The sequence below is a fragment of the Apteryx mantelli genome, chromosome 4 (assembly GCF_036417845.1).
Source record: "Apteryx mantelli isolate bAptMan1 chromosome 4, bAptMan1.hap1, whole genome shotgun sequence".
Taxonomy (NCBI): Eukaryota; Metazoa; Chordata; class Aves; order Apterygiformes; family Apterygidae; genus Apteryx; species Apteryx mantelli.
This window is the reverse complement of record NC_089981.1, coordinates 24,477,889-24,502,872: the sequence shown is the minus strand read 5'-3', so window position 1 is coordinate 24,502,872 and position 24,984 is coordinate 24,477,889. Positions and strand designations below refer to the sequence as shown.

The 24,984-nt window shown below is 39.4% G+C and overlaps 1 protein-coding gene across 1 annotated transcript in view; it reads right to left on the bottom strand.

Annotated features, from left to right (window-relative positions):
• Window positions 1–18,918, bottom strand: part of KCNQ1 (potassium voltage-gated channel subfamily Q member 1) — a 376,056-nt gene extending 357,138 nt beyond the window's left edge. The window contains exon 1 of the mRNA XM_067296019.1: window positions 18,509–18,918. Within this exon, the coding sequence (XP_067152120.1) occupies window positions 18,509–18,918 (410 nt within the window). The remainder of the gene's footprint in view (window positions 1–18,508) is intronic.
• Between the last annotated feature and the right edge of the window lie 6,066 nt (window positions 18,919–24,984).

The window sequence follows — 24,984 nt, the reverse complement described above, 5'->3', positions numbered from 1 at the left end:
GGCAGCTTCAAGTATAAAATTCCTGATGCAGGGGGAAAAAAAAAACATCCTGGCAACTAGCAGTCACAAGGAAAAGTAGTTTCCTTCCACTTAAAGTGTGGAAAGATTTCAACATAGTAAGTAAACAACTGTTCTAGCTCCCCACTTACACGTTTTCTCATCCAATATGCAACTGCCCTCCAAGAGTCCAACAAAGGTGAGAGAGACACACAAAGCATCAGAAAAAGATGCTGAAGGAAAAAGAAGAGAAAGACAGAATGACAAATGACAACATATATACATACAAAGAAAGGAAATAAATAAGTTATGTTTGTATGCTATGTCAAATACCAAACACTGAAATAGCATATTAACAGGCATATATATTTATAGGAGAGGTAATAGCAGCACCTCTTCTGTACATGCGGGGCACCAAAATAAAGATGTCCTTATTATCATCTCTTTTGAGTGCCAACAGGACTGTTATACCCATTATTTTCTTCACCGTCCCCCAATTCTCTACATGTCTTTCAGCAATAGACAGTTACAAACAAATTGCCCATCTAAACAATCAACTCCTTAACCATTTCAACAAAAGGGATAATGCATTAAATGCAAACAGCTTTAGCCACACTCACACTACTAGAATTGGTTATTTCTGGCCAAGCACTTAAAGATTTTTCAAAGCTGCTAAAGAGACTGAGGGAAGGAAGCTCTCATTTCAAGCCAGCAAGGGAGGTTCCAACGTATCTTCTCTAGTCATGTGTGAAAATCCCACCTACATGCCACACTGATTCCTCTGGTACACACATGCTATTTAAGGGGTAAGGCTGAGATCCAAGAAGTGGCTTCCATTGCAGCTACTCCTGATCAGCTGTCAATCTGCCTCCTTGGCAACTGTCATAAAGCATCTTTCAGAAATGCATACAAAATTCTTTTAAAACAAAACGAGTGCTACAGAGGCAATAGTGGGGGAGCAGCAAGCAACAGCTCAAAACTTTTCCAATTATGCAACCATACAGCAAGTAGTAAAAATCAAATAAAAAAATCAAATAAAAATAACTATTGTAGACCAGATATATTTTTATATGCATTTGCATACATATGTATATATAAGTATGTAAATTCTATTCTCTCCCACACTCCATCTTCACCTGAATATTGTCTTGACCACAGAGCTCTAGGATAGCTGAGTTGTTTTTTTTTTTTCTTTAAGTGAATGTTCAAAAGTACATAATATCAATTATATTTTTTATACAATATGGGACTCAAATTTCTAACGTGTCCATTTGAAGACAAATACATTTGAATGATCTTCTTGCACAGTAAAGGTGTTTTGAGAATTGAAATATCCAGTTTAAGCGACTAAATAAATTTGTCTTTTTGAATTCAAAACATTAGAAACAAAGTATTATCTGGATACAATTTCACTCATTTGTCATCTCATTTACCTTACAACTGTGCCTATGTGTGTACCACTACAGTAATATTAATGATGTCAGGTAAGTCAAAGCAGAAGAGTGGAAATTTTCAATCAAGACAGGATGTTTTCTAGAAGACAGCAATTCTTCAAACAGTAGGGAGTTCCAAGAGGCAAAGAACTTCAACATAGCAAATAAACACTCTTCTACAGCAGTCAAAATGTTCCCCCATACACATTTTTTCCGCATCTGAAATTCATGGTTCCAGGGTCATTTTGAAACTACAACCCAAGGGGGGTTCTTATTACTACTTTGTTTAAAAGGAGCTCAAGAGTAGTTTTAATTGCATATAAAATGCTCACGTGGTATTTCAAAAACCTGAATGCCTAAAAGCTTCCACTGATACAGTTGTGGACCCATGTGGACTTTGGTGCCTGTTCAAATCCAGCAAGCTGACCTAAAATAATAATACAAAGTTATCCCTGGCCAGCAAAAACATCTAAGAAGGTAGAGCAATGGTTCAAAGTGACTTTACCTCTAGCTGGGTTCCCTAAACATGGCATGAATTTTGTTGTCAAGTCTGTGGCTTGCACATAGGACCACCCAGTGAGCATTTACTTTTATTACAGTTTATTTTTTAAAAAGTAGAAATATTAATCCAGCGTTAAAGAAACACAATCTAAAAAGGCTAGATAATGCAGAACTTAGTTTCAGCAGCAATAGAAAGTGATTACAATAAAGTAGCACCTGGTCTTTTTCTAGTTAAATACCTTCAGGTAAAAAAGGAAGTTAAAAATAAAAAAGCCTGTCTTAAATTCTACATCCTAACATTACACCATGCAGCTCCAGTCCATGTTTCCTTGAGAATACATTTTACTTTCTTTACCCATTTAATTCAATTGCTCAACTTCAATTCTTCTTCAAAACAAAGTATTTTTGTTTAATTTATGTTCAGCAGAACATTGCTTGCCAGAAACATATCTCTAAAATACAACGTAGAACAGAGTTGCTAATACCAAATGACGTTAAACAAACAGCAACTCTCCACTGCCTAGCAATTAAAATTGATAAGGAGCCTGTGTTCTTCTGGAATTCTTTTCAACTCTAACAGTAAGCTTTGGAATTGCCAAGCACTGAAGGTTTTTATGACTTTGCTTTTTATGAATGCACAGCCTAATAGGAGACGATAAGCACATTTGTGCACTTGACTGGTGTTTGCCCATGATCAAGACTTTAGGTAGAGGGTTTATTGCTGTGAAAGACATCAACAGCACCCCAAGGACAGACTGGGACATTCCAACACTTGTCACAGAGGTGCCAATTTCCCAGTAAATCAAACAGCACTGTGATTTGATAGAGCCACGGCAGTACTGATAATAATTTTAGACTTGGATGCCAGGGGAGGGAGCAGTAAGATTGTTCTATTCACTACACCTCTCCAAAATACCCTAGAACTCCATCTTGTGAGTCAGGGAGGAGGAAGGATAAAACCTAATCTGTGATACAGTTGTTGGTCAGTCCCTGATGCCACTGTGTTAACACACACTCTGGGGTACAGAAAGCAAACTGTTGTAAAGTACTAATGCAATTTCAGAGCAAGGTAAACACAGAAGCACATACTGGCTATATATTTGTATTGTCACCATACCTTAGAGCCACGGCATATTTCAGATTCCCATAGTACTAGATGCTGCAGGGATATAAAAGTAGTGAAGGTCCCTGCCCAAGAAGTGTATACCATGGTTCATAGTGGCCATGTCTACCCAGTTAGGTGGAGTCACTAACTCTGTTAGGCTCAGTGCCAACTCTGGTCCCAAAACTAACTAGAATTCTTAGTGACTACCTATGCTAATAAACCCTGCCTCTCAGAGCCTTGATAAATGGAGGCACAACCCCACATTGTCATGGCTGTCCAGCTTTTGGGCCAGAACCAACTCATGCCCTGCTGGCTTGGCACAAAGGCAGGGCTTGCATATACATTCCTCTGTCTTCATGATTAATACATCCTTCTCCAGCCTGCTCTAGCAGCCACAGCCTCAATTATAATTCACATTTAGGGCTAGAAGAGCAGCTGAGATGCTTTTTTATCTTTTCAAACCAGCCAGGTTGATATCAAACTTAGTGATGTGAAGTAGAAAGAAAGCTACAGCCAGTAAATCTCATTGCTTCATCCAGGTCCATGGGGTGTTAAAGAGCTGGTCTCTTCCTCTCCTCTTCTGTAAACAAACTGATACAAAGCAGCCAGTACAGCTGATGCAGAGGAGTTGTAAGAAAGGAGTAAATTTATAGGCATTCCTTCCGCCTTAGTGACTAGGCTATTTTTCCCCCCATTTCATTCTGTGCATTTAAACTTGTTTATCTCAGCTCATTAATATAAGAAGTCACATTTATACTTTTGGAATGAGAGCTTACATTGTCTGTGTTTCCCATAGCTGTTCATCTTCCTTACACTGCAGTAACAATACTTGACCTAGAAGTATCCTGTAAAAACACTTCATTCTTCCCTATGTTTATCATAAGGTAAGTGGAAAAATAAGGAAAAAAAAATAAAGAAACTACTTTCACCACCATGACCTCTCCTAACTATATAGGAAAACACTTATTCAAAGCAGAGGTCAAATTAATTATTTAAAAGGCATGCCCTGCAATACTAGTTTTATTTTACAAGGTAGGTGCTAATCTCAGTGGTGCAGCCAAATTTTACTGTTTAATCATTTACTGCCTACAGGGTACTTTACTTCAATTGCATTAACTTTTTTTCTTTGGTTTCTGTCCCAAACTTGCACAATTTTCCTATGGCTGTGGTGTTCCACAGCCACTGGTGTTTAAAATTCCAACTTCCACACACAGCTGAGTTCAAGTATTCAGGAGATTTTGGAGGAGTTGGGGAGAAGGCACAGGCAAAGAGAGGTACCATATAAAAGACAATGACAATTAAGTCTGCTTAACATGGCATGTTCAAGAGACAGGGATTGCAATAGCAATGAACACACAGAAAACGTCATTTTAATGAGACAGAAGCATCATCTATAACATTACATTTGTTATCAATCAGAGGGGAGGGGAGGAAAGGAGGAGGAAGTGGGAGATGGGAACCAACCGAACATAAACGTGGCTGTATTTCCCTGACTGCTGCTCATTTCTTCCTTCTAAAACTGTATTTGTCCTGGAGCCAGATGCAGCTGGTACACCTCACAGCTAAAGGAAATTGATGGATTGGACCAACCTCTCTATTACTGGGTTTTGGATCATTAAGTAAATGATTTTAAAGAAAGCTATATTGATTCTACTTTTATCTAAACATGTGGCAATTGAAACATAAAGAGCTAATAAAATATCATTTTCAACAGAGAAGATGTCATTGATAAAAGCAAACAGGAGACATGACTAAATAACTGTTTATATTTTTCAGTTCAGTTATACTGCCACAAGAGTAAAACTTGTGTTTTAATCTTACACCTTGAGTACCATTTGTAGAAAAAGATCTATCTACATGGCAAAGATTTTTGCAAAGCACTTAGTAACAGTCTGAGAGCATCTAGACGCCTATATTATTAAAAAAAAAAAAAAAAAAACAGTCTGGAACATCATGTAGCCTACTGCAGGTGAAACATCACAGAAATTTACCTGATAAAGAACCAGAACAAAAACAAAGCACCTGGATGAGACTTTTGTGTTTGTCTTCCTAAGATTTCATTGATTAAAGAATCTATTCAATTTAGAGAACCACTGGTTAAAAGCACCTGTAAAATATTAGGGTGGGAAGGAGGAATTAATAAAAAGTTATGATCCAATTATATATTAAAAAAAGTGACGTTTGTATAGTAAGTAAAAAAAAAACCCAACAATTAAAAGGCTTTAAAAAATACCTGAGATATGCATTTGTGACACCCCCCCCCAAAAAAAAAGTATTTGCACAGAACGGAAAAGAGGTTACTAACCAGTAATCAGAATTCTTAGAGATGCATAAAGCACATGTACAATCAATCCACTGTGGATATACAGTCACCACATCATAAACTAAATAACACTGTAGCTTTGCAGTATTTGGCAAGTAAGCCCAATGAGGTGTTCACTCATACTCAGGACGCAAGTATATTGGATGAAAAGCTTATCATGCCTTTTCTACTCCGTATCAACCACAGAATTCAGTGCAGACAAATTCCTGGAAACATATGTGGGAAAGTGGGAAAGAGTGGATACAGTGGAATATATATACACCTCAGAAGTCTTCAGTTGACAGTACATAACATTTTTACCCATTGTTGAACAATGGCTCATACACACACTTTCAGCTAGTAACTCCCATATATCCACACCTAGCTGCACATGAATCTCAGAGTCCTACACATCAACAGTAACTGCAGAACCTCTTGGTGAAGTACTACACCCCAAGACCATGTCCAGTTGGGTCTGAATATTCTAAGGATGGAGACTCCACAACCTCTCTGGGCAACCTATTCCAGTGTTCAACCATATAATTCACTACCCCTACCATCAGACAGTTTACCTTGAGAGAAATACAGATTAGGCTTTAAAGTCCATTCCTTCTTATCCTATTCACCTCAACACGAAGAGTAGATCATTCTTCTCCTATCTATGGCAGTCTTATATAAACTGAAGACTTACAAGTCAACCATCCTGCTCGCTCCTTTCCACTGCTGTTACTCTTTATGCTAAGCTACCTTTCCTCAGATTGTAAGATCATGTTTTCTAGTCTTTGGGTAGTTCTTATTTTCCTCTGGACAGTTTTTTCAGTTGGTCCATGTCTTTGTTGAAGTACAGTACCCAAAATTTTAGTTTCCTCTCCACACTACTAATTTCATCAAGCAGCCAATTCCATAAGCAAACAAAGAAGGGAAGTATTAAGAATCTTATAAAAGATATACATGACAACATTTGCTTTTTCCCTAGCCATAAACCTTTTTATTCTGTCACAGTCTGAAATTAAATTGATAATTTTTTTTGACAAATCCATGCTGAATGCTTACACATGTTGTACAAATTAACAGATTAATTTCCTGTGAGTGCTTAGAAATAGTTTGATTCCTTGCTCAAGACCTTTTTTTTGAATATTAAAAGTTAAGCTTTTCCAACTCATGTCCACCTTCAAAAATTAGCATTTGACTTGTCCTTCTTTGGTCTTCTACAATGTCATCCAGTCTCTAAGAACACTTCTGACTTAAAATCATAATATCAGCTCTAACAGATATGATAGCAACTGACCACATATTCCTCAAAAGAATTGAGCAAAATTCCTCAAAAGAAGAATCAGATGGCACCTCACATATATTATTTCGGTAATGAAAAACACAGGCCATCTGAAGGTTTATTGAAATGGACATTTTTTGATTGAAGAGAAAGATATTTGATACAAAACTTTCCTAAGAAAAAGGAGACCACCTCAGCAGCAGCTAACAGGTAGTATTACAACCTGCTTGAATGCTGTCTACACTATTTAATATAAGAGATAAAAAAACAATATGCTAATTCCCCTTTACTTTCACAGATACTATCCACTGGAAATTTTTCAAAGATCATGTACTTCTCACATTCTATTTTCTCACAGTCTTCTCAATCTATAATGAGAGTTGATGGGCATGCATTTAGTTTTATATTAAAGCCACAAAAACTAGGCTGCCACAGAAGTCATCACAGTAATTTCTCAGTGTTTGACACTCAGAGTGCAACAAGCAATTCACATGCACAAGAAGGGCTAAAATTAACACAGCGCAGCTAGTCTTGTAGTCCTGCAACCTCAATATTCTTGTAAGGTTTTCCTTGTTTTTATAGTTGGAATACCTACAAATTATCCAAATAAGGTTATGTCATAATAGCAAATAAAAGCCATGAAGAGCTGTCTTGAATGAACAGAACTACGAAGGCATAAACCAACTCCTTATATCTATGACTGTCATACTTCATATACTGTTGAAACAGCTCAGATTGTTTAGCACTAGGATGCTAGATGACCTGTTGACACAGAAAACATTGAGTGGACAGGTTTATTTTGTGCAAAGTGCTGAGATAATACACTATCAATACTTTCCGGGTTGCTGATAAGATAACAGCATATAATTACATGAAGTTTACTCACACTATGGATAAAGCAATACACATTTATTTATTTACTCATTGACAGGTTTGACCACATTTCAATGTCTTCCAAGACACAAGTGAATAACAAACAAATTGAATAATCTCAACTAGATCTACTTAGGAAGAGTATTTGAAAAAAGCAAGGACTATTTGCTTAAGCTTGTAAAGGACAGATAAAGCTTTGTTCTACAGAATACAAATAACACACTGATTCTAAACATGATCAGCTAAGGCTGTAAGGCATTCTCTTTTTTCAAAGCCACAGTATGGAAGGTCTTTCCCCGGTATCTGTTCAGGGCAATGGAGAGAGGGGACAGGGAATTTGGCACAGGCATTCTAAGGGTTAAGGAATGAGACTGTCAGCAGCAATTATTTCCTGCAGCCTTTCTCCTTTGCTCTACTTGTCCACATCCTTACAGGAGATGAGGCACCTTTACTTCTGCTTGTTAGTTATACTGTGCCTTCAGTGGTTACTCTGAAACAGAAGGGCCCAGCCAATTCCAGCCTCGTTTTACCGGGAGTGGGGGGCTGATGCTGCAGGAGAAACCACCCTTGGAAGGTAATTACTTATTTAACAGAAAGAAGACATCTTCACCACAAATGCTGCAGCCTTTGTTGTACAAGGGAGGAGCTAAGCCTCCACAATGTTTGCCACCAGCATTCTACCTCTGCTACTAAGCTTAGTCTTTTTGGAGAGAATACATGGAAGTAACTCGATGGAAACTTCCTATCATGATTTACATTCTGTCCTCAAACTATGACCCCATTTTGTTCCCTATCCAATCCATATAAATTATGTAATATTAGCATCGCAATGAAAAATTATCTTTAAAAAATGTTAAAGGTATCCCCAAGACACGAGGGAGCACATTTTCAGAGGAGATTAGATATTTCTGAGCACTGACATTCATAGATAACCAAACTAGCACAATTTTCTTGGGCCAGTTCAAGACTGCTGGCTGACAGCAGATCATTTCAAGTCTGGACACTTTCTGGTCTAAACAGAGGGGACATGTCTGCACCTAGTCTAAAACACATGCTAGGAGGGAAGGACAGAGAGAGGACAATTTATTTTATAAAACCTAGAACAAAACCACTGTTGAAAAAAAGAAAAGAAAAAAAGAGCAAAGAAAGAAGACAAAGAAAAAAAACCCCAACTTGAGTAACTGTCAATTATGTAATTTAACAGATTTACTAAAGGCTAGAGACAGCCATCATATGTACAACATAAAAGTTCATGCAAAATTAATACTATAAAAGGCTTAGTGCTTTCAGAAAAAAAGAAAAACTTAGTTAAAATTATTTTATATTTTATTTAAAGTAAGTTCTACACATCCTACGAACAACGTCTGATGAGTAATTTTCATTGCCCTAATCTTCAAGATGTGTATACATGGTTTTATCTTTACTAACACTAGTTGGTCCCATCGGGAACCAAATATCTGTTCAAACAGTGAAGTTAAACATATGGTGAGTGTTTCTTGCAGAATCAGAACAGTTCAGAAAATGTATTATACATTCCTACTGTGGGAAGAGAAAACGTATTCTCTTCCTATTTTTCAGGCTTTGTCAAAGCAAAGCTAATAAACTAGAAACAAGAGCACAACCTGTTAGGATAAACAAAGAGAAATATTTTATATTCTTTCAAGATACTAGTTCACTAAAATGATATAATTCTCATTTGAAGTAAACACAAGTCAAGTAAAGTAACAAATCATTTACTGTTTAAATAACCCCAGAACAGTCTTTTATTTCCTTTTAGAAACTCTTAAAAAAAAAAAAAACCTAGGAAATTCTACAGCCTCAGGTTCTTCTTGTTCCTCCTCTATGCTTTTCAGGGGAACAGCACAGGGCAATTTTGTTTCACAGTCTACTGCCCTTTTTAACTAGGAAAGACACAAAAGCTATTCTGTTTCAAAAGGAACATGGAACAGAAGAGGTCTTCTCCATTCTCTGCACACTGCAACAGTCATGAGTATCAGCAGGAAGTACAACCACACAAAAGAAAATGGAACAATTCTGAACATCTAGACATTTCAACCACTGGATTTTACTAGTTAGGAGTAGCTCCTGTCAAATGTTTCAAAATGTTATTATCAAATGACATATCATAAGACAGTTGATACTTGCAAAACATAAGATTCTTCCTATTTAAAACATTAATAGGAAACTCTGAAAGATCTGGATCAATAATTGCAGAAGCAGGAGAAAATGAAAAGGATGCAGAAACCCTGCATTAGGTTTATTTTGGCTTTGGTGAACATTTTTCATAAAACATTAAAACATCACATTGACTGCAAAGAACGAATGAAAAAAAAACTGAAAAGACATACTACTCTAGACACATTGCTGGAAATATCTATTATAAAGGCCACCTAACAGTTTGCTGCATAATTCCCTATGTTCAGTAGCTTATAAATTTCACAAATTTCAAAAAGGTAAACTTTCAAGGCTGCAATTTTAGTGCTTGCTGTAGTCCTTGCATAAAGTCCCACATGCACTTTTTTTAAACTCAAAAAGGATTCAGCCAGTTTTGAGAAAGAGCAAATATATGCTGATTAACTTGCATAACAAACATTTCTGACACTACAGAAGTTCAGAGTAAAAACTTGCTTTTGTTGCAATGGTTGTCCTAAACATCAAGAAATCTTTGGCTTTCCCTGTGCGTGTCTATTTTTATTGCAGTTTTTCCAAGTTCTAAGTTTTCTGTTGTAAAGTGTGGGTGCTAAGGGAGGAAACTGCCATTTAAGAAATGCCTTACAGTATTTGTTTACAGATACTTGCACTATACCTACAAACTCATCCAGGCCCTGCTTAGCCCTCTGCGCAACTTCTTACATTTACTAAGCTCCTTGAATGCAGAAAACAGTTCTGATTTTGCTGCTCTGTACCAAGAAGTGGGGGAAGAGGGGGAGCTGAGAATCCATGCACCTGAAAAACTGATTGCGTCAGACATGAGTGAAAAGTTCACACTAAACACCCCTCCAGTCCTCCAGCTCCGTGAAGACTCAGTGCTGAAGAAACCTATTTAATTTAGAGAAGCTGCAGAACTTCCTGTAAGAGCCTTTAAATCACTGACTAAAAAGCAACAGTAAAATTAACATTAAAGTTGGACTAGTAAAGCAGATAAAACTGGCTATCTCTGTTATTACAAAAAAGTTATCTTTCTGGTAGGAGGTAAAATACAGTAGATACTACCATAGTAGAAGCTTGCAAATGTGTGCCCTCCTGTTATTAACAGTGTTATAATGGTTCTCACACACATGACTGCATGAGAGCCAGTACCTTGCCTGAAAAACTCACTAATCTACACACCCTTCTTCCCAGCCTCTGTGATTCGTTCTACCCATCAGGCCTATTTGCAACTGGCAGCATTCCAACATATTTGAGACTTCTGTTTGACCTCTCGGTGGCAGGCAGAAAACACCTTGCCCCCAACAAGACAGTAGTTTCCATCTGGAACTGAATGAGCAAGTGTTCACAGCTTTTATGTTCAGTCACTAATAAACATCCAATAATCTATTAACACACAAAGTAATGAGGTACTGCCAAATTTAAAGTCAGCAAAGCACTGTGCCTGTGCATAGTCACCATCCCCTAAACCATATGTTGACACTGTTGTTTGTAATAAATCCAGTGCTCAGACATTTGGAGCTCAGCCTAATTAGCTGACTGCATTGAATCTCAGCTCTAGCCTTGATTCAATTGCAATGAATGTTTTGAAAGAGGCCTATCTACACAGCCTTGCATATTTTTCTCCTGGCACTTGAAGAGCTAGGGCAAGGAAGTGTGCCAGAATTGCTCAACCGAGCATTTGACAGACATACAGAAATGTGAATACTGCACCTACAGGTTTTCTTAAGATCATTCATGTGCATCTTTTAAAGGGAGGTAGAATAATTCTTTTCCTGAAGGAAAGCAAACACCAGAGAGGGACTTGAAATATTATACTGGAAGGATGATTGGACAGAGAGAGGAAGGCCTATCCCCACGAAAGCCTGCCCAAATTTAATGGATATACAACCATTATGCATGGGTTCTGCAGAGTAGTTCATCCATCCCACACAACTTGCCTCCGCTAAGTTCTAGTGCTGATCTGCTGATTTTACAGCCTTCTGCTTCCATCAGTTACTCAAAAATCTAAACATTGGTACAATTGCAAAGTCTTACTCCCCCCAACCCCAACAGGACTCCCTTCCCTCATGCAGCATGGTCTCTTTATCGGTCACTGCCTGCAGACAACAGGTCAAGATGACATTCTACAAGCTTTTTCAAGTAACTGTTCATGTAGTGTTATGCATTTCAAAGTAGAAATTGGATTGTCTTCTTTATTATTACTAAAGATAGTGTGTTCCTTCAAAAGACACTCTAATAAGAAAATACCCAGCTTTCCACCTTCCTTCTCCTTTGACTGTTCAAAATACATTTCTGCAATCATTTTCACAAAGCAATCATTCGGGGCAACAGATAAGGCAAAGATGGTGGTTTCGTCAAAGTGACTTCCAGGTAATAGCTACTGGTGGGTGACATTGAGAGGACCTGGTTTGAGTCTGCTCTTCTTTCTGATGACAGTTAATTATTAAGCGAATTTGATTTTTTTTTCATTTTTCATCAGTTATGCACTTCATTAGTATCTGCGTTTCATAACTTCTATTGCCCCACTGGAAAGAGAAATGAGGACCCTCCTGACCTGTAACTAAGTTGTCACTCCTGAGCTCTCCTTGGCACAAACTTGGATTGTTCTCAGTCACAGGACAGCCAGACGGCCCTCAGTAAAGATCAATCTTCAGTCAAGTTATAAATTGGGAAACATGAAACATGGCAAGAGAGGAAACGTGTATGTTGGTCAACCCAAACACTACCTCTGCCACACAAGTTCCAAAGCGAAGTCTTCATGTAATATCATAGCTAAGGGCCTGCATTGTGGCACACAGCAGGGAAGAAGGAAGCAGCAAAACCTCAAGTCACTTCTCTACAACATCTGTACTAAACAAAAACACTCTTTTACAGCTGTCACCTTGTTCACAGAGCATGAAGTTATCATGCTCTGTCCATCCAATAAGCTTTCAAATACTACTTACTGAAACCTTTTAGCTCACATGCTAAAACACTCGTGCTGTATAATTGTAAATTTCAGATAGAATACCACATATTATAGCCTCATGGTAATCATCCGGCAATACTCTTTTGCTGGACTGCTTCTGCTCTAGCATAGCAGTGGATACACAACATAAGAAAATACTGCAGCTTCACACTGTAGCAGAAGTCTGCCCAAGTCTCTAAATATCACTATTTGCCTGATAGGTAGCAGGGCTGACCAGGCAGCAGTGACTCCTAAACACTGGCAAACTGTCTTATATATGCAGCCAGCTATGATAACGGACCATGCAAAAGGTCTCCCCTGTTCTCTGGGAACATGTAAAGGTTGCTTTTCAATCCCTTTTAACTTCAGACAAAGACATTACCAGACGTATCGACAGATACACAGTGCTAAGCTGCAAAGATGTCCACTCTACTGCAAAATAAAACAGACTGTGGAGTAGGGCTGAGGAAAAACAAACAAACAAACAAAGACAAATTACCTTGTTTCCTCTTCATTTTCCCCGCATACATTCCCTGAGCATGTGTGCCACCTCAAAGATTTTTATAAGATACTGCACAGCTATAACACACTATGTTCTTGAAAATGCGAGGTGACAAAGCAGCAGTTTCCTGCTATTACAACTGTAGCTAGCATGAGGGGGAAGAAGTTCTGAGATGATTAGGGCTCCAGTAATACAAATGAATAGTAAATAACGGTTGCAAGTAGCAAGCACTCACAGGCACAAAGACATACAGAAATAAAATAAACATCCATTCACATCAGCCTCTGCATGACAAGAAGAATAATCACTCAGACACGCCAAAGTGTGGGGGGCAATTCACCTTCAACCAAATTGTCTTAAACCTGACAACACAAAAGCTAAACCCAAGTCTCCCTTCAATTGACTGTGGCAGAAAGAATATGACTGTGATCAAACTCTTTTTAATTTCTTCCACTTAGAAAAGTCACACTTCTTTGGGGAGGTTTAAATTACCTTTTTAAAATAGAGGTAAAAACTTGAAGTCTGACTTCAAACCACAAAACCTCTAAAGACCATGTCCAAAGCATAGTATTTTGTATATTTAACCCCTTCTCTGAATTCACACACTCAGAAAGAACACTTGCAATCATAACGTGTGAGCACATGCAAACACTGATTATTTTTACAGCTTTTTTTTTCCCCCTCACCAAAAGTTTATGCACTGAGCATGAACCAATATTCTTGAAATATATTTGGAATCATTAAAAATTGGGTATTTAAGTCAGTTTGGAGTTGCACTTCTTCCTCATAGTATTGAATGTAAACATCACATTGCCTTTAATAATTAATTACTTTAAGTCATGATACACCACGTAACTGGAATATTCTATCTACCATTGTTTCTTATCTTTGCATGTGTACACAAGCAGTCACACTTCTGAGAGATTAGGGAACTGTGCATCTGCTCCGCCAGTTTCTTGAGACCGGTCTCCCAACTCACAACTGCTGGCCAATCCAAGCTTATGTAAGCATCTTGGGATTCAAAAATAAATGGCAAACAATCATGGCTGATTAAACCTAACGTATACAAAGGCAAAGTAAATTGAACCAGGTACATGCAACGACACAAAGATAAGATAGAAGCCGATTATCTTGCATGGCAACATGAGAGTTGCCATACCGGAACAGACCAATGGTCCATCTATTTTTGAATTGTTCTCTCTGGTAATGGCCAACGCCTCAAAGAACACAGGAAGTCAACACACAGTGTATGTTGCCAGAAGTCATTATTTGTTATAGTGAAAACAAGAGAAACCACCAGAAAGCTCATAATTTAAGTTCCTTTATATAAATTCTAAGATGTTTTATTTTAAACCACTAAAGATGGTGAGAAGCTCTTCCCTCATCTTCTTAAATTTAAAATAACTTTTAAAAAGACCTAAAGACTTCACTTATTTTTTTACAGTCATTTCCAACACAGGGACAAAGAGTCTCAGGGTTTCAGTGGGCCACTGTAAGGACAGAACCTAATCCTCTTTTGTCCTGGCACCTCTCTTCAAGTAGCCTGAAAGCATAACTAGTTAACAGCACAGAATATTTCACCTCTCAAAACTAGTGCCTCAAAGTGCATGATTTTTGTTAAGTGCAGTAAGATGCCCTAACTCCAGAAGACATTGAGAACACTCATTCATTTTCTCACTTACAAGTCCTCTGATGGCTATTGGCTTAGCAGCTCTGGCAGGACCTAGCCATACATACAACTATGCCATGGAGCAAGCTCTTATTCTGATGTGCAAAATTCAAGTTTCCAAGCAACTGCCAGTTGTGTCTGCAGAAACTATGTAATATAAATCTTTACCTATTGAGCACTGGTAGCATTAAGTGTACACATACTATCTACTTCGCATATTTAAATGAAATTTAATACAACATTAGACCAAGTCAGGCAGCAGAAGAAAGTCTGTATTATCTCCACTAGCATTTTTTAAATTACTTTGTCATATGGCTAGTTAATTGCTGATTCCCAATTCCTTTCCACATATAGACCATTTCCATGGCATATAGATAGATTCATCCAGTATACATCTAGCACAGATGAGGTACAATAATTCATTCCCTATTCTGCTCATTTGAGATGTTTCTACTCTTTGGCCTGGGCAAAGAAGACACAAATCTCAGAAGAGACCTGTGCATAGTTCAGTTGATTTAATCAGTGACTGTGACATCAATTATTCTGGAAGATTAGAAACAACAGCAAAAGAAAAAGGACATATACTTTGCATCTCTGAAAACAGACATACCAGCCTCCTTTTGAAAGAGATAATTCAGAAATAAATGGGCCATTGGTCTGTTCTGGTATGGCAATCCTCCATTTCTGTGTAAGATAGCTAGTGTCCATCATTTGGATTGGGGGGACAAGGGGGACTTTGCTGCACACCAAAAACAGCAACCTAAACAATATGAAACAAATATAGGAAGAGTCCTGGGGATCCTGTAGGTTAAAGCTCAGAGTTCAGCTTCCCTTTTCTAAGTATTATAACATAAAAACTGAGGAAAACCTGTTCTCAATATCAATTCTTAGCTATTGATAGTCTATGTACCACTGAATAAGATTACTAAGTAAGAACAGGGCATGACAGACAATCAGTAGCTGTTGCTCTTCTTGCTTGAAAAACATAGTGTTTCAATAACCAGCCATAGACATATGTCCAGAACAAATTAGGTGAACTATTCTATGGAGTTATCTCCAAATTTAATCATTTCAGTGTATAACTAAGAATACAGTCATACACTCTGCACAATCTATTTTGCTGTTTTATAAAATGAAGAAGTTTGCAGTGCTTGCTGCTCCCATCTTTGTGCTACACCTTGGCCCGGACACTCTACTCAGTTTTAGTCTTTGTGCCCTGACACAACATCACTCCATGACACTGGTCCTGTCCTACTTCTCTCCATTCAGAGTCCCTCTGCCTCTAAGATGTTTGATTTAAGACCAGTAAGAGAAGAACCAAGACCTGTCAGGCAGCAGCAATCCCCCAAAATAAAGCAAGTAGTAACCAGTAGAGGGAGTCACAGAGAGAAGACAGGCAAATAAGATGGGTCTTCTGGACTCATTTTGGCAAGAGAGACAAGCATCACAATCTGGCACATCAGAAGGCAAAACCCAGTTTAGCATTCTGTGAAAGCTTGTTTGTATGCTGACAACAAAATCAAGTTACTTCTTCTAGGGGGAGAGAAGGGCAAGCATGATGGTTGGGGCCTTATAAAAAGAGAATTAGATAGCACCCAACACAGGTAACTAACTCCTTTTCAGCTCATCATTAGCAACCAAATGCTTGCAAAAAGCCAGAAAACTGCATGCAAAAGTCAGGTCTCATGCCTCCTCCAAAGTACAGGTTGAAGTAAAACAGCAGCTTCTCTGGATCAAAACAAGTGTCTGCCTTTTCCATTACTTTTCATAACAAACTTCTGGGTTTTGGAGGAATAGCTTCATTTTTTTCCTCCATCTTAGTAGCAATTATTAGGCTACCAATGCTTGACATCTGGCTGGCAGGGGCAGTAGTCAAAGAGAGGATCTCCTGGTCAAGTGGAAAACAAGCATCCTGAAAGCTTGCTGTGGCAGCTCAGAAAGCAAGAGAGTTGGAGGGTTATATATGTAAGACCAATAACTGAAAAGATTACTAGCAAGGGCACAGAAAGGGAGGGCCCATCTACCACAGAACTAGGGAGACGTCAGGATGGTTGAGGAAGATACAATCTCAACCCCCTCTGCTGGTGGAAATCAGATCGGGGCTGACTAAAAATAGCAGATAGTACTTGCTGATTGCCCTATAAGAAATGTATAGGGGTAGTAGTACCTCCTTCTGTCTCTTTAGAGTGCTGAGACAAGGAATTTGCACCATGCATAATAACAGCCTTGAGAATATTCAGTACCTCTGTCATTCACCACTGCATCAAAAGAGCTCTTCTGGAAAGCCAGGAAACACTGGGGCTAATGCTTCACCACGGATGAGCATGCTTTGGGGGAAGAGACAGGCAATAACTTCCTGCACATATTACAGTCTCTTTCCTAAAGCAGAATTACAGAATCTTAATTCTCACTGTTAATTACCTGAAAAAAAATTTTTTTAAGTTAAAATTCAGGCCAGATTCTCAGTTAGATAAAGGGATCCAACTGGGCAATGCCAATAAAAACTTTTACCCTGAAATACACCTCACTACAATTCCTGCTTTCAGTAATTTTTCCTATGCCCACTGTTAAGCTTTAGAGAAGGTTAGCTAAGATATTCAACACGATTTACTGTCCCTTCTACACAAAATTTGAGGCATCTGAAAGAGGTCAGATATACAGGATAGCTGCCCCAAAGGTTTTTTTTTCCCTTTTTAAAAAATAACGAACTCCAGTTCCTAAAAGTGTTTTATATTATTCACCCACAACTATTATACACTTTTTATAATTATGGCCATTAGCTGTTTTGTCATCTAATGGCATTGTCATAATGTTAAAGACAGCGAAACCCACAACCATTTTATTAGCTGCACACTTAAACACATTCTTATGACAGCTGTTTTTCCCTGACTAAAATAAAGTTGGTACCACTTATCTGCCTACCTAAAGATTCCAGGATCCTCTAATGTGGAAAATAAGCCCACAATCCTCAATTTACTTAACATACCAATTGCTTAGGAGTGCCGCTATGATACACCTGTCTCTTGTCTCCCTCCAACAGAATTGCAGCACTAATAATACATCTTCTCAGTATAGAACAGATGCGGTACAACGCACTGAAAAAACAGGAATCAGTGCATTTAATTTACCTGAGAACAAACCATTAAGCGACTACCTGCTTCATTTTCATACTTGGAATGAACAGCTTAGGTCAACTCCTAGGATGATCTTCTAGGAAAAGTGGTTTAAGCCAGTTTTCTGCTCTATCTTGTCCACAAACCTGTGACCTGAACTCGAAACACAGCTCTTCTGTTTCGGGTAAAAGACGCTCCAGCCGGAAGGGGACTTTTGGGGGGTTCGCTCGCTTGCTGTCCCCGCAGCGCTCACGAAACTTCCGCGAGGCGCAGCCCGCCCGGCAGAGTACCGCGGCAGCTCGGCAAGCGGCAGCCGTTGCGCCCGGTCTCCACGGCGAGAGGAGAGGAGGGGGCGCTGCGCGCCGCTGACAGGAGAAGCCGTTCAACGGCCGCCGGCGCGCGCCCCCCGCGCAGCAGGTGGGTCGGGGCGCCGCGCCGCGCTGACAGGAGAAGCCGTTTAACGGCCGCCGGCGCGCGGCCCCGCGCAGCAGGTGGGTCGGGGCGCCGCGCTGACGGGAGAAGCCGTTTAACGGCCGCCGGCGCGCGCCCCCCGCGCAGCGGGTGGGTCGGGGCGCCGCGCCGCGCTGACGGGAGAAGCCGTTTAACGGCCGCCGGCGCCCCCCCCCCCCCCGCGCTACTCACACGGTGAAGTGGTAGACGAAGCACTTCCAGCCCGTGGGGCGCTCCAAGAAGTTGTAGACCCGGCCCTGGATGTTGCTTCTGCTCAGCAGCGGCTTGCGGAGGCTGTAGATGGAGACGCGGGGGTCGAGGCTGACGGGCGGCCGCGGGCAGTCGGCGCTCACCACCACCGCGGCCGCCTCGCTCCTGAGGCGCGGCGGCCGCGGCCGCTCCCGCGGGGGCTCGGCGCTGCAGCCCGGCGGCGGCTGCCCGCCCTGGGCGGCGGGGATCGGGGCGTAGCGGGCGTTGGGGGTGCTCTCGGCCAGCTCCAGCGCCGAGGGCTTCTTGCCGAGCGTCATGCTGCCCCTGCCGGGCAGCGACAGGCGGCCCAGGCTGCGCGCCTTCTGCTCGGCCGGCGGGGAGCCCGACGACATGGCAGGGGCAGTGCCGCGGCCGCGCTGCCCTGCGGAGCCGCGGGCCGCCGGGCGCCCTCCCGCCGCCGCTGGCCCGGCCCCCGCGGGGCGGCTCCCGGCCGCCGAAGGTGAGGGGAAGCGGCGGCGGGGCGGAGCCGGGCCGGGCCTCCCCTGCCCGCCGGGGGGCGCTGCGCCGCGCTGGGGTGCGCGGTGGGAAGGGTACCCCCAGGCACTGCCAGCAGGCCCCCGGCCCTCCTCGGTGTGACTGTCGCGAAAGGGAGCAGCTATCCCTGCAGGTATTCAAGTAGCTGAATAACTAGGCAAACTGTCAAACGAACAACAGAAAAAAAACCCATAGTTCTTCATAGCTTCTACAGAAGTTGGGTCGCGCACCAACGGTAAAACTAAATACTTCGCGGATGGGTGTGTGTGTTTGGCCGCTAGCATCAGGTTAGGTTGAGAGCTTGGATAAATGTCTTGCGTACTGTTTTTTGAGTTATGACTTACTCAACTGTGGTGTGAATCCATTCGTCATGGTAATAAGAGCCTTTGCTGCAACAGTTAGTTAACAATTTCTGTTTCCAGAGCTTAAGAGAAGGGTTGCTTTTGACGTGGAGAGCTTTTTATTTTTTTTCTTCTAGCCCAAAATAGAACAGAACTAGTAACAGCGATGTGGAGTTCACGGGTGACACTGGTGCTTGGGCAAGAATTCTGCAGGGAGATAAGGTGCTAAATAAAGCTAAACAAAAACAACCCTGCTCATTGCAGCTCCAGTCAAATGCCAGGCTGTGCCTGTGGTGGGGCACCAGGCGAGATCCTTTATTAGTGTAAATGAGCCTGACTGGTGGCTCTGATAAAGTGCTGATTTACACATGTGAAGAACATGGCCGCTTGTTAGGAAAGCAAAAGTGTTAAAAAGAGAATTTGCAAAGCTTATTTTTAAACGGACAATTTAAGGATTTAATTAAAGTTTTTTTGCCCCTCCATCAGAGCAAAATGAACAAACTAGCTTAATAAAAATAGCCTGGCTGTGACTCTGGGAATGCCTGAAGAGGAGGATAAACCTCCACATTCAGGAGCGTGTTTGAATCTTGGCCATGGGATGCCGGGAGCTGAGGCAAACATAGCCCAACATGTACCCCTGAACAAGAACCCTTCAGTTTTTTATCTGCATTTTAGTCGGTTTTTAGTCTGGTCTCCAGTCTAGGAAAAGAGAGCATTTAAGTTTTCACTCAAGGACCACTAATCAAAGACCTTGTTAGTGGTTCAGAAACAGGTTCTCCATCTTGGTAAAGACACGCTGCCTGTTCTGTCTGCCAAGGAAACCACCTCCTGTGATAGACGCAGAGACTCTGCTCACCTCAGATTACAATATATTTGGCAACCAAAAGAGGCATCTCTGAATCTTTAAGCTGGATTGTTAGCTGTTTGAATAGAGGATAGTCACAAACTACTTTCTCACAATAAACCCGCAAGAAAAATGATCAAAGGAAGAAAGTCTTTGCTACCCTTGAAGGCTCACTATTTGAGGACTAGGCTATATTTTAATAGATTGTGTTCTTCCTTGAAAATATTTTCAAAATGTTTTATAAGTTTTGTGGCATTATGTTGCTTTTTATACTTTAACAGAATAGAGAATAGAAAGCCCAATACATCTGAAATGAAGAAAATGGAATTTTTGTATGACCTATACATAACATTCCATAACAAAAGTTGGAGAAGTGTTGTGTACGTAAATAGCTAAGCAGGAAAGCAGATTAAGAACTACAGTTGGTCCTTAGTGGTCAATGAGAAACTGTTCCAAACAAGCCAAGTTTGTTTCAATAATTTTCTTATTGCAAAACAAGAAAAGTCTAAAATATTTTCCATGGCCCAATATTTTGAATTGTTTTTCATATCAGAAAAACTTGCATAATGTTTTGGTTTGGACCTCTGATTTTAACTACATTTTTCAAAGAATCATTACAAAAATTTTCAATTCAAAAATATTTAAAATGAGTGCTTAGGCAACGTCTAAACCTCTTTTCACTAGAATCAAGGATTTCCCCCAAATCCACTATTTTTTAATGTATTATTGATGGATGGTGAAGTTGGTTTTATTTGGTAAAAATCATTTTTTCTCTGCTAATTCATGTTAGTGAATAATAAAATGCCTGCCTGGCATAGGTAAAAGCCAATTGCATACTTAAATAAAAATGTCAAATGGCTGAAGAATTAGGGCTGAGAATCCAAAGAATAATTATATTTATTATAATATTAAATACCAAAACTGTATTATAATTTGCAACATTTTCAAGATGAATTCTTTAACATGCTAATGTTAATTCCTGTTTTTCCAATTAAGAAGAACAACCCACGTCTTGATATTAAAACATATGCATTTTACAAAACAACAATTATTTAAATGGAAGAAGAGAAAAAAAAATCCAGCAAGTACGGTGTATACATAGAAGAACTAAGAATGGAAAGAGGAGGTGGATGAGTGTTTAAAAAAAATGTTTACTGAGCCAGATATCGGTGCTTTGATAGTGAAGAGACAAGGAAAATACAGGAGGATTAATAAGGAGGATACAGGGTATTAAATATTAAGGTGGAACTATATACTGAGTTGTTTCTTAGAAAAATCATGATTTGGTCTATTGTGAGTGTTTAAGAAACTGTAGCAAGATGAATAATGGCTGTGATACTTGTTACTTCGTTGTTTGCAAGTATGGTGTTTAATTTTTATATTTTTAGGATGCTGCTGCTTCTAAAAATGAGACCTGATGTGCAGTGAGTCTTGGAAGTCTTATGGCACTACCAATGAAGCTGATGGTAATGCTCCCAAATCCAGTAATTTCATGGAAGTAGGACTAGTAAAGCGTTTCTGAAAATCCCACCATTGGGCTAGAGTAGATCAGAAGTGTTTGTTCCAGCTCAGGTCTGTATTTCTTTATCTCATCTCCAGTTATGTCCTTTATTATCTCTGCATTTTTACGTATGTTCATTGTATGTTGTCTTTTTGTTTTGTTCAGCCATTTTATAAGTACAGTGTAAGATAAAATTGCAAAGTCATAACCTTTATCACTGCTGAATGTTTATAAGTGGTACAGCAAGTTATAAAGAGACACTTTGATCTTTTATGTTATGACTTCCCTATGGAATCAAAGACTTAAAGTATCTGGGTGTTATCTGTATATGCTAAAAGCCATTACGCTTGCAATTGTAGGTTTAACTGAATTCTTGGCTGACATGGAAATCATGTGTTTTGTCTGTTGCTTGCTGTGAGATTACTTTGGGGGGTGGCTTGTTTTTTTTATACAACTTCCTTTTTCTGTCCAGTTAGAGAATGGGAGATGTTAGAGGTAAAGAACGTTCTTCAAGAAGGGGCAGAAGTGGTTTTTTTTTTTAATTTTCAGATCATTTTGCTTGAATTAGAGCAAATATTTTGTTGAATTCCATTTCCTGAAGAGTCCACAGTTTAATCAGTCAATAGATCATTTTAAAAACACAGCCAATGATGTAGGTAAAGTGACTCAATGCTGAACTGAGAATTAAGTCCCAGATTGTTTAAATACTTTCATACGCAATTATGGTATAATAATAACTTTTGAAATATTTTCTATTTTAATGAAGAAGTTCTGCTCACAGAGGCATGTCATTACTTTTAAAATTCCTGTTGAATACTGCAAAACAAATAAGTATCTAGGCCTCAGACACAAAGAAAAGCTTGAAAACATAGCAATAACTTGAACAAATAAACCTCAGCCTTATGATTTAGAGCAGAAGTAAGGAAATTGAAAAGGGAGAGAAGTGCTTACTTCATTTCTGAAATCCTGGGAAGACTATGGCTTAGCCTTTTCAGTGGGGAGACAGAAGAGAAATATTATAGAAAAGTTTTGATTCATTCATCAAGTTACAGCTAAGAATAGTTATCTGAATACCTATATGGATTTTTCATTAGATACCTTAATAATCTTATTTACCATTCTTTTAAATTGATCATGATCTATTAATATGCCACGGGTATGCTTTTATACCAGCTTAACTTCAATTTTTAAATTTAAGCAAAATCTTTGTTATAGGCTCTTGAATACATTTATGCTTCTTATGTATACATACAGCAAGATTTTCCCTGATGACCGGCATTTCTGGTCAAGCACCTTGTATAGCACACCTGTAGAAACTCCAGATATGGACAGTGTAAATCATTTGAAGCTGCAGAATGCCCCAAAAGCCTGACTGTTAAGATAAAAGTGCTGTATAATGTACAATAACAACTTTGTCCGTCTCCACTAGTGCCTTGTCATCACCTCGCTATTTGGCTGGAGAGAATCCTTGGGCTAGTTCAGCTCATTCTTTCCTTCAAGTGAATTAATTCCAGCTTCCTTGAGCAGGAAGATCCACAGTTACTGTGCCATTCCTCTATTTGTAGCTTAGGCATCTATTAATTCCCTCCTATCTAGACTTAGAATAAATTATTCTTATTATATCAGTCATTTTAGGGAAGTTGCAATCAACCATCCCAGTAACATGCACTGACCATTACTTGACCTTGCATACCTGAACTCTGCACAGTTATGAACACACTGCTAGTTCCTCTGTAAAATCTTCGATATCTCTACACCATTTCTAGGTTTAAAAAATAGTATTTTCCTCTCCAGGTAACACTACCACCTCAGTTCTTTTAAAGGAAATAAGAACAGGAGCACTGCTGACTGAAACATACTACCAAAAACCGCAACCATTGCTGTCTAGGCTGGCTCTGAGTCAACAAAAGCAGGAGTACCATGAGGAAGCACTGGGATAAGAACGTCTAGGAAAGGTGATACCTTTGGCATTCATTCATTCAAAGAGCACCACAGTACAGTGCTGGTAATTAGGAGAAGTTCCGCATGGAAAGCAGCACGAGACATTGAGTCCTAAGAATTAAACAAACTGTAGCAACCCATAGTTGATGGGCAGAATATGTCCCAGACCGTGCAGTCACTAAATTGTTTCCTGAAAACTGGACAATGTAGCCTGAAATAGTGCCTTTCATAGAACTTGAAAAAAAAAAAACCAGGTTTCACCTCTTGATACAAATGAGCAAAACACAAAAACCCACTAGCTAGGAGTTGATGGGTCATAAGTTCATAAGAGTCCACATTAATAAATCACTTCATAAAAAGACTAATCACTGTCAAAAAAGAGACACTTTAAAAAGCTGTTTAGGCAGTATGATCTTGTATCAATCTCTTTCAAGACAAATTTGAAAGACAGAAAACATCAGATAACTTTCTATTCAGAAAGTTTAAACTGGCTTTTAATTCCCCATCCCTCTTTGGTGCTATGTTATTTTTAACTGTGGAGACAGAGAGTTTAGGAATATGGTCAGCAGAGTGAAGTAATGTTGCAGAAGATACTAGCGCACACCAGCTATCTGGAGTTTGGAGTCCATCCAGTTAAGCAGCTGACAATCCTGATTAATATTAGCAGTATGAATGCTCTCTTACTGCATGGCTATGTCTACATGTAAAACCTCTTTTTACGTTGTTTCATAGGTTTAGGTGTTGTAAGGCAGTATATCAATGTTGCTTTGGGAAAGAATGTTATTGTCTACCAATATCCAGGTTTTGAGTCCTAAAGCAAAATTTCAAGAAAGGATCTGAGCATATATTTACATTTATGGCACACACACAATACTTTCTGGTTTCATATATTCAAAGTTACACATATGTTTAAATGCTTAACTAGTCTGGGACTTAAATTGGATCTCGTAAGATGAAAAAAAAATTGATATTTGCTGTTTGTCTGTAAGATTAGTCCTGCTGTCTACAACAATATTTGTCTTCTATAAAAATGAGGGTGACCAAACAGAAAAACTTCCAAATCAGACCGAGCAAGTATCTATCTGCAGAGTGCTTGGAAGACTCTTAACTATGCTTGTCAATTAACATTCATTTATATGAAAGGCAAATACCAGCCAAGTGGAATTTTGTTTTATATCAATAAAGATTCAAAATTTTTCTACAATGTTAGCCAGTTCTATTTGATATTGTTGTTGGTTTGGCCAAAAGCTTGTATGTTTAAGAGATTTTTAAGGATTTAGGTCCTAAATGTTTACTT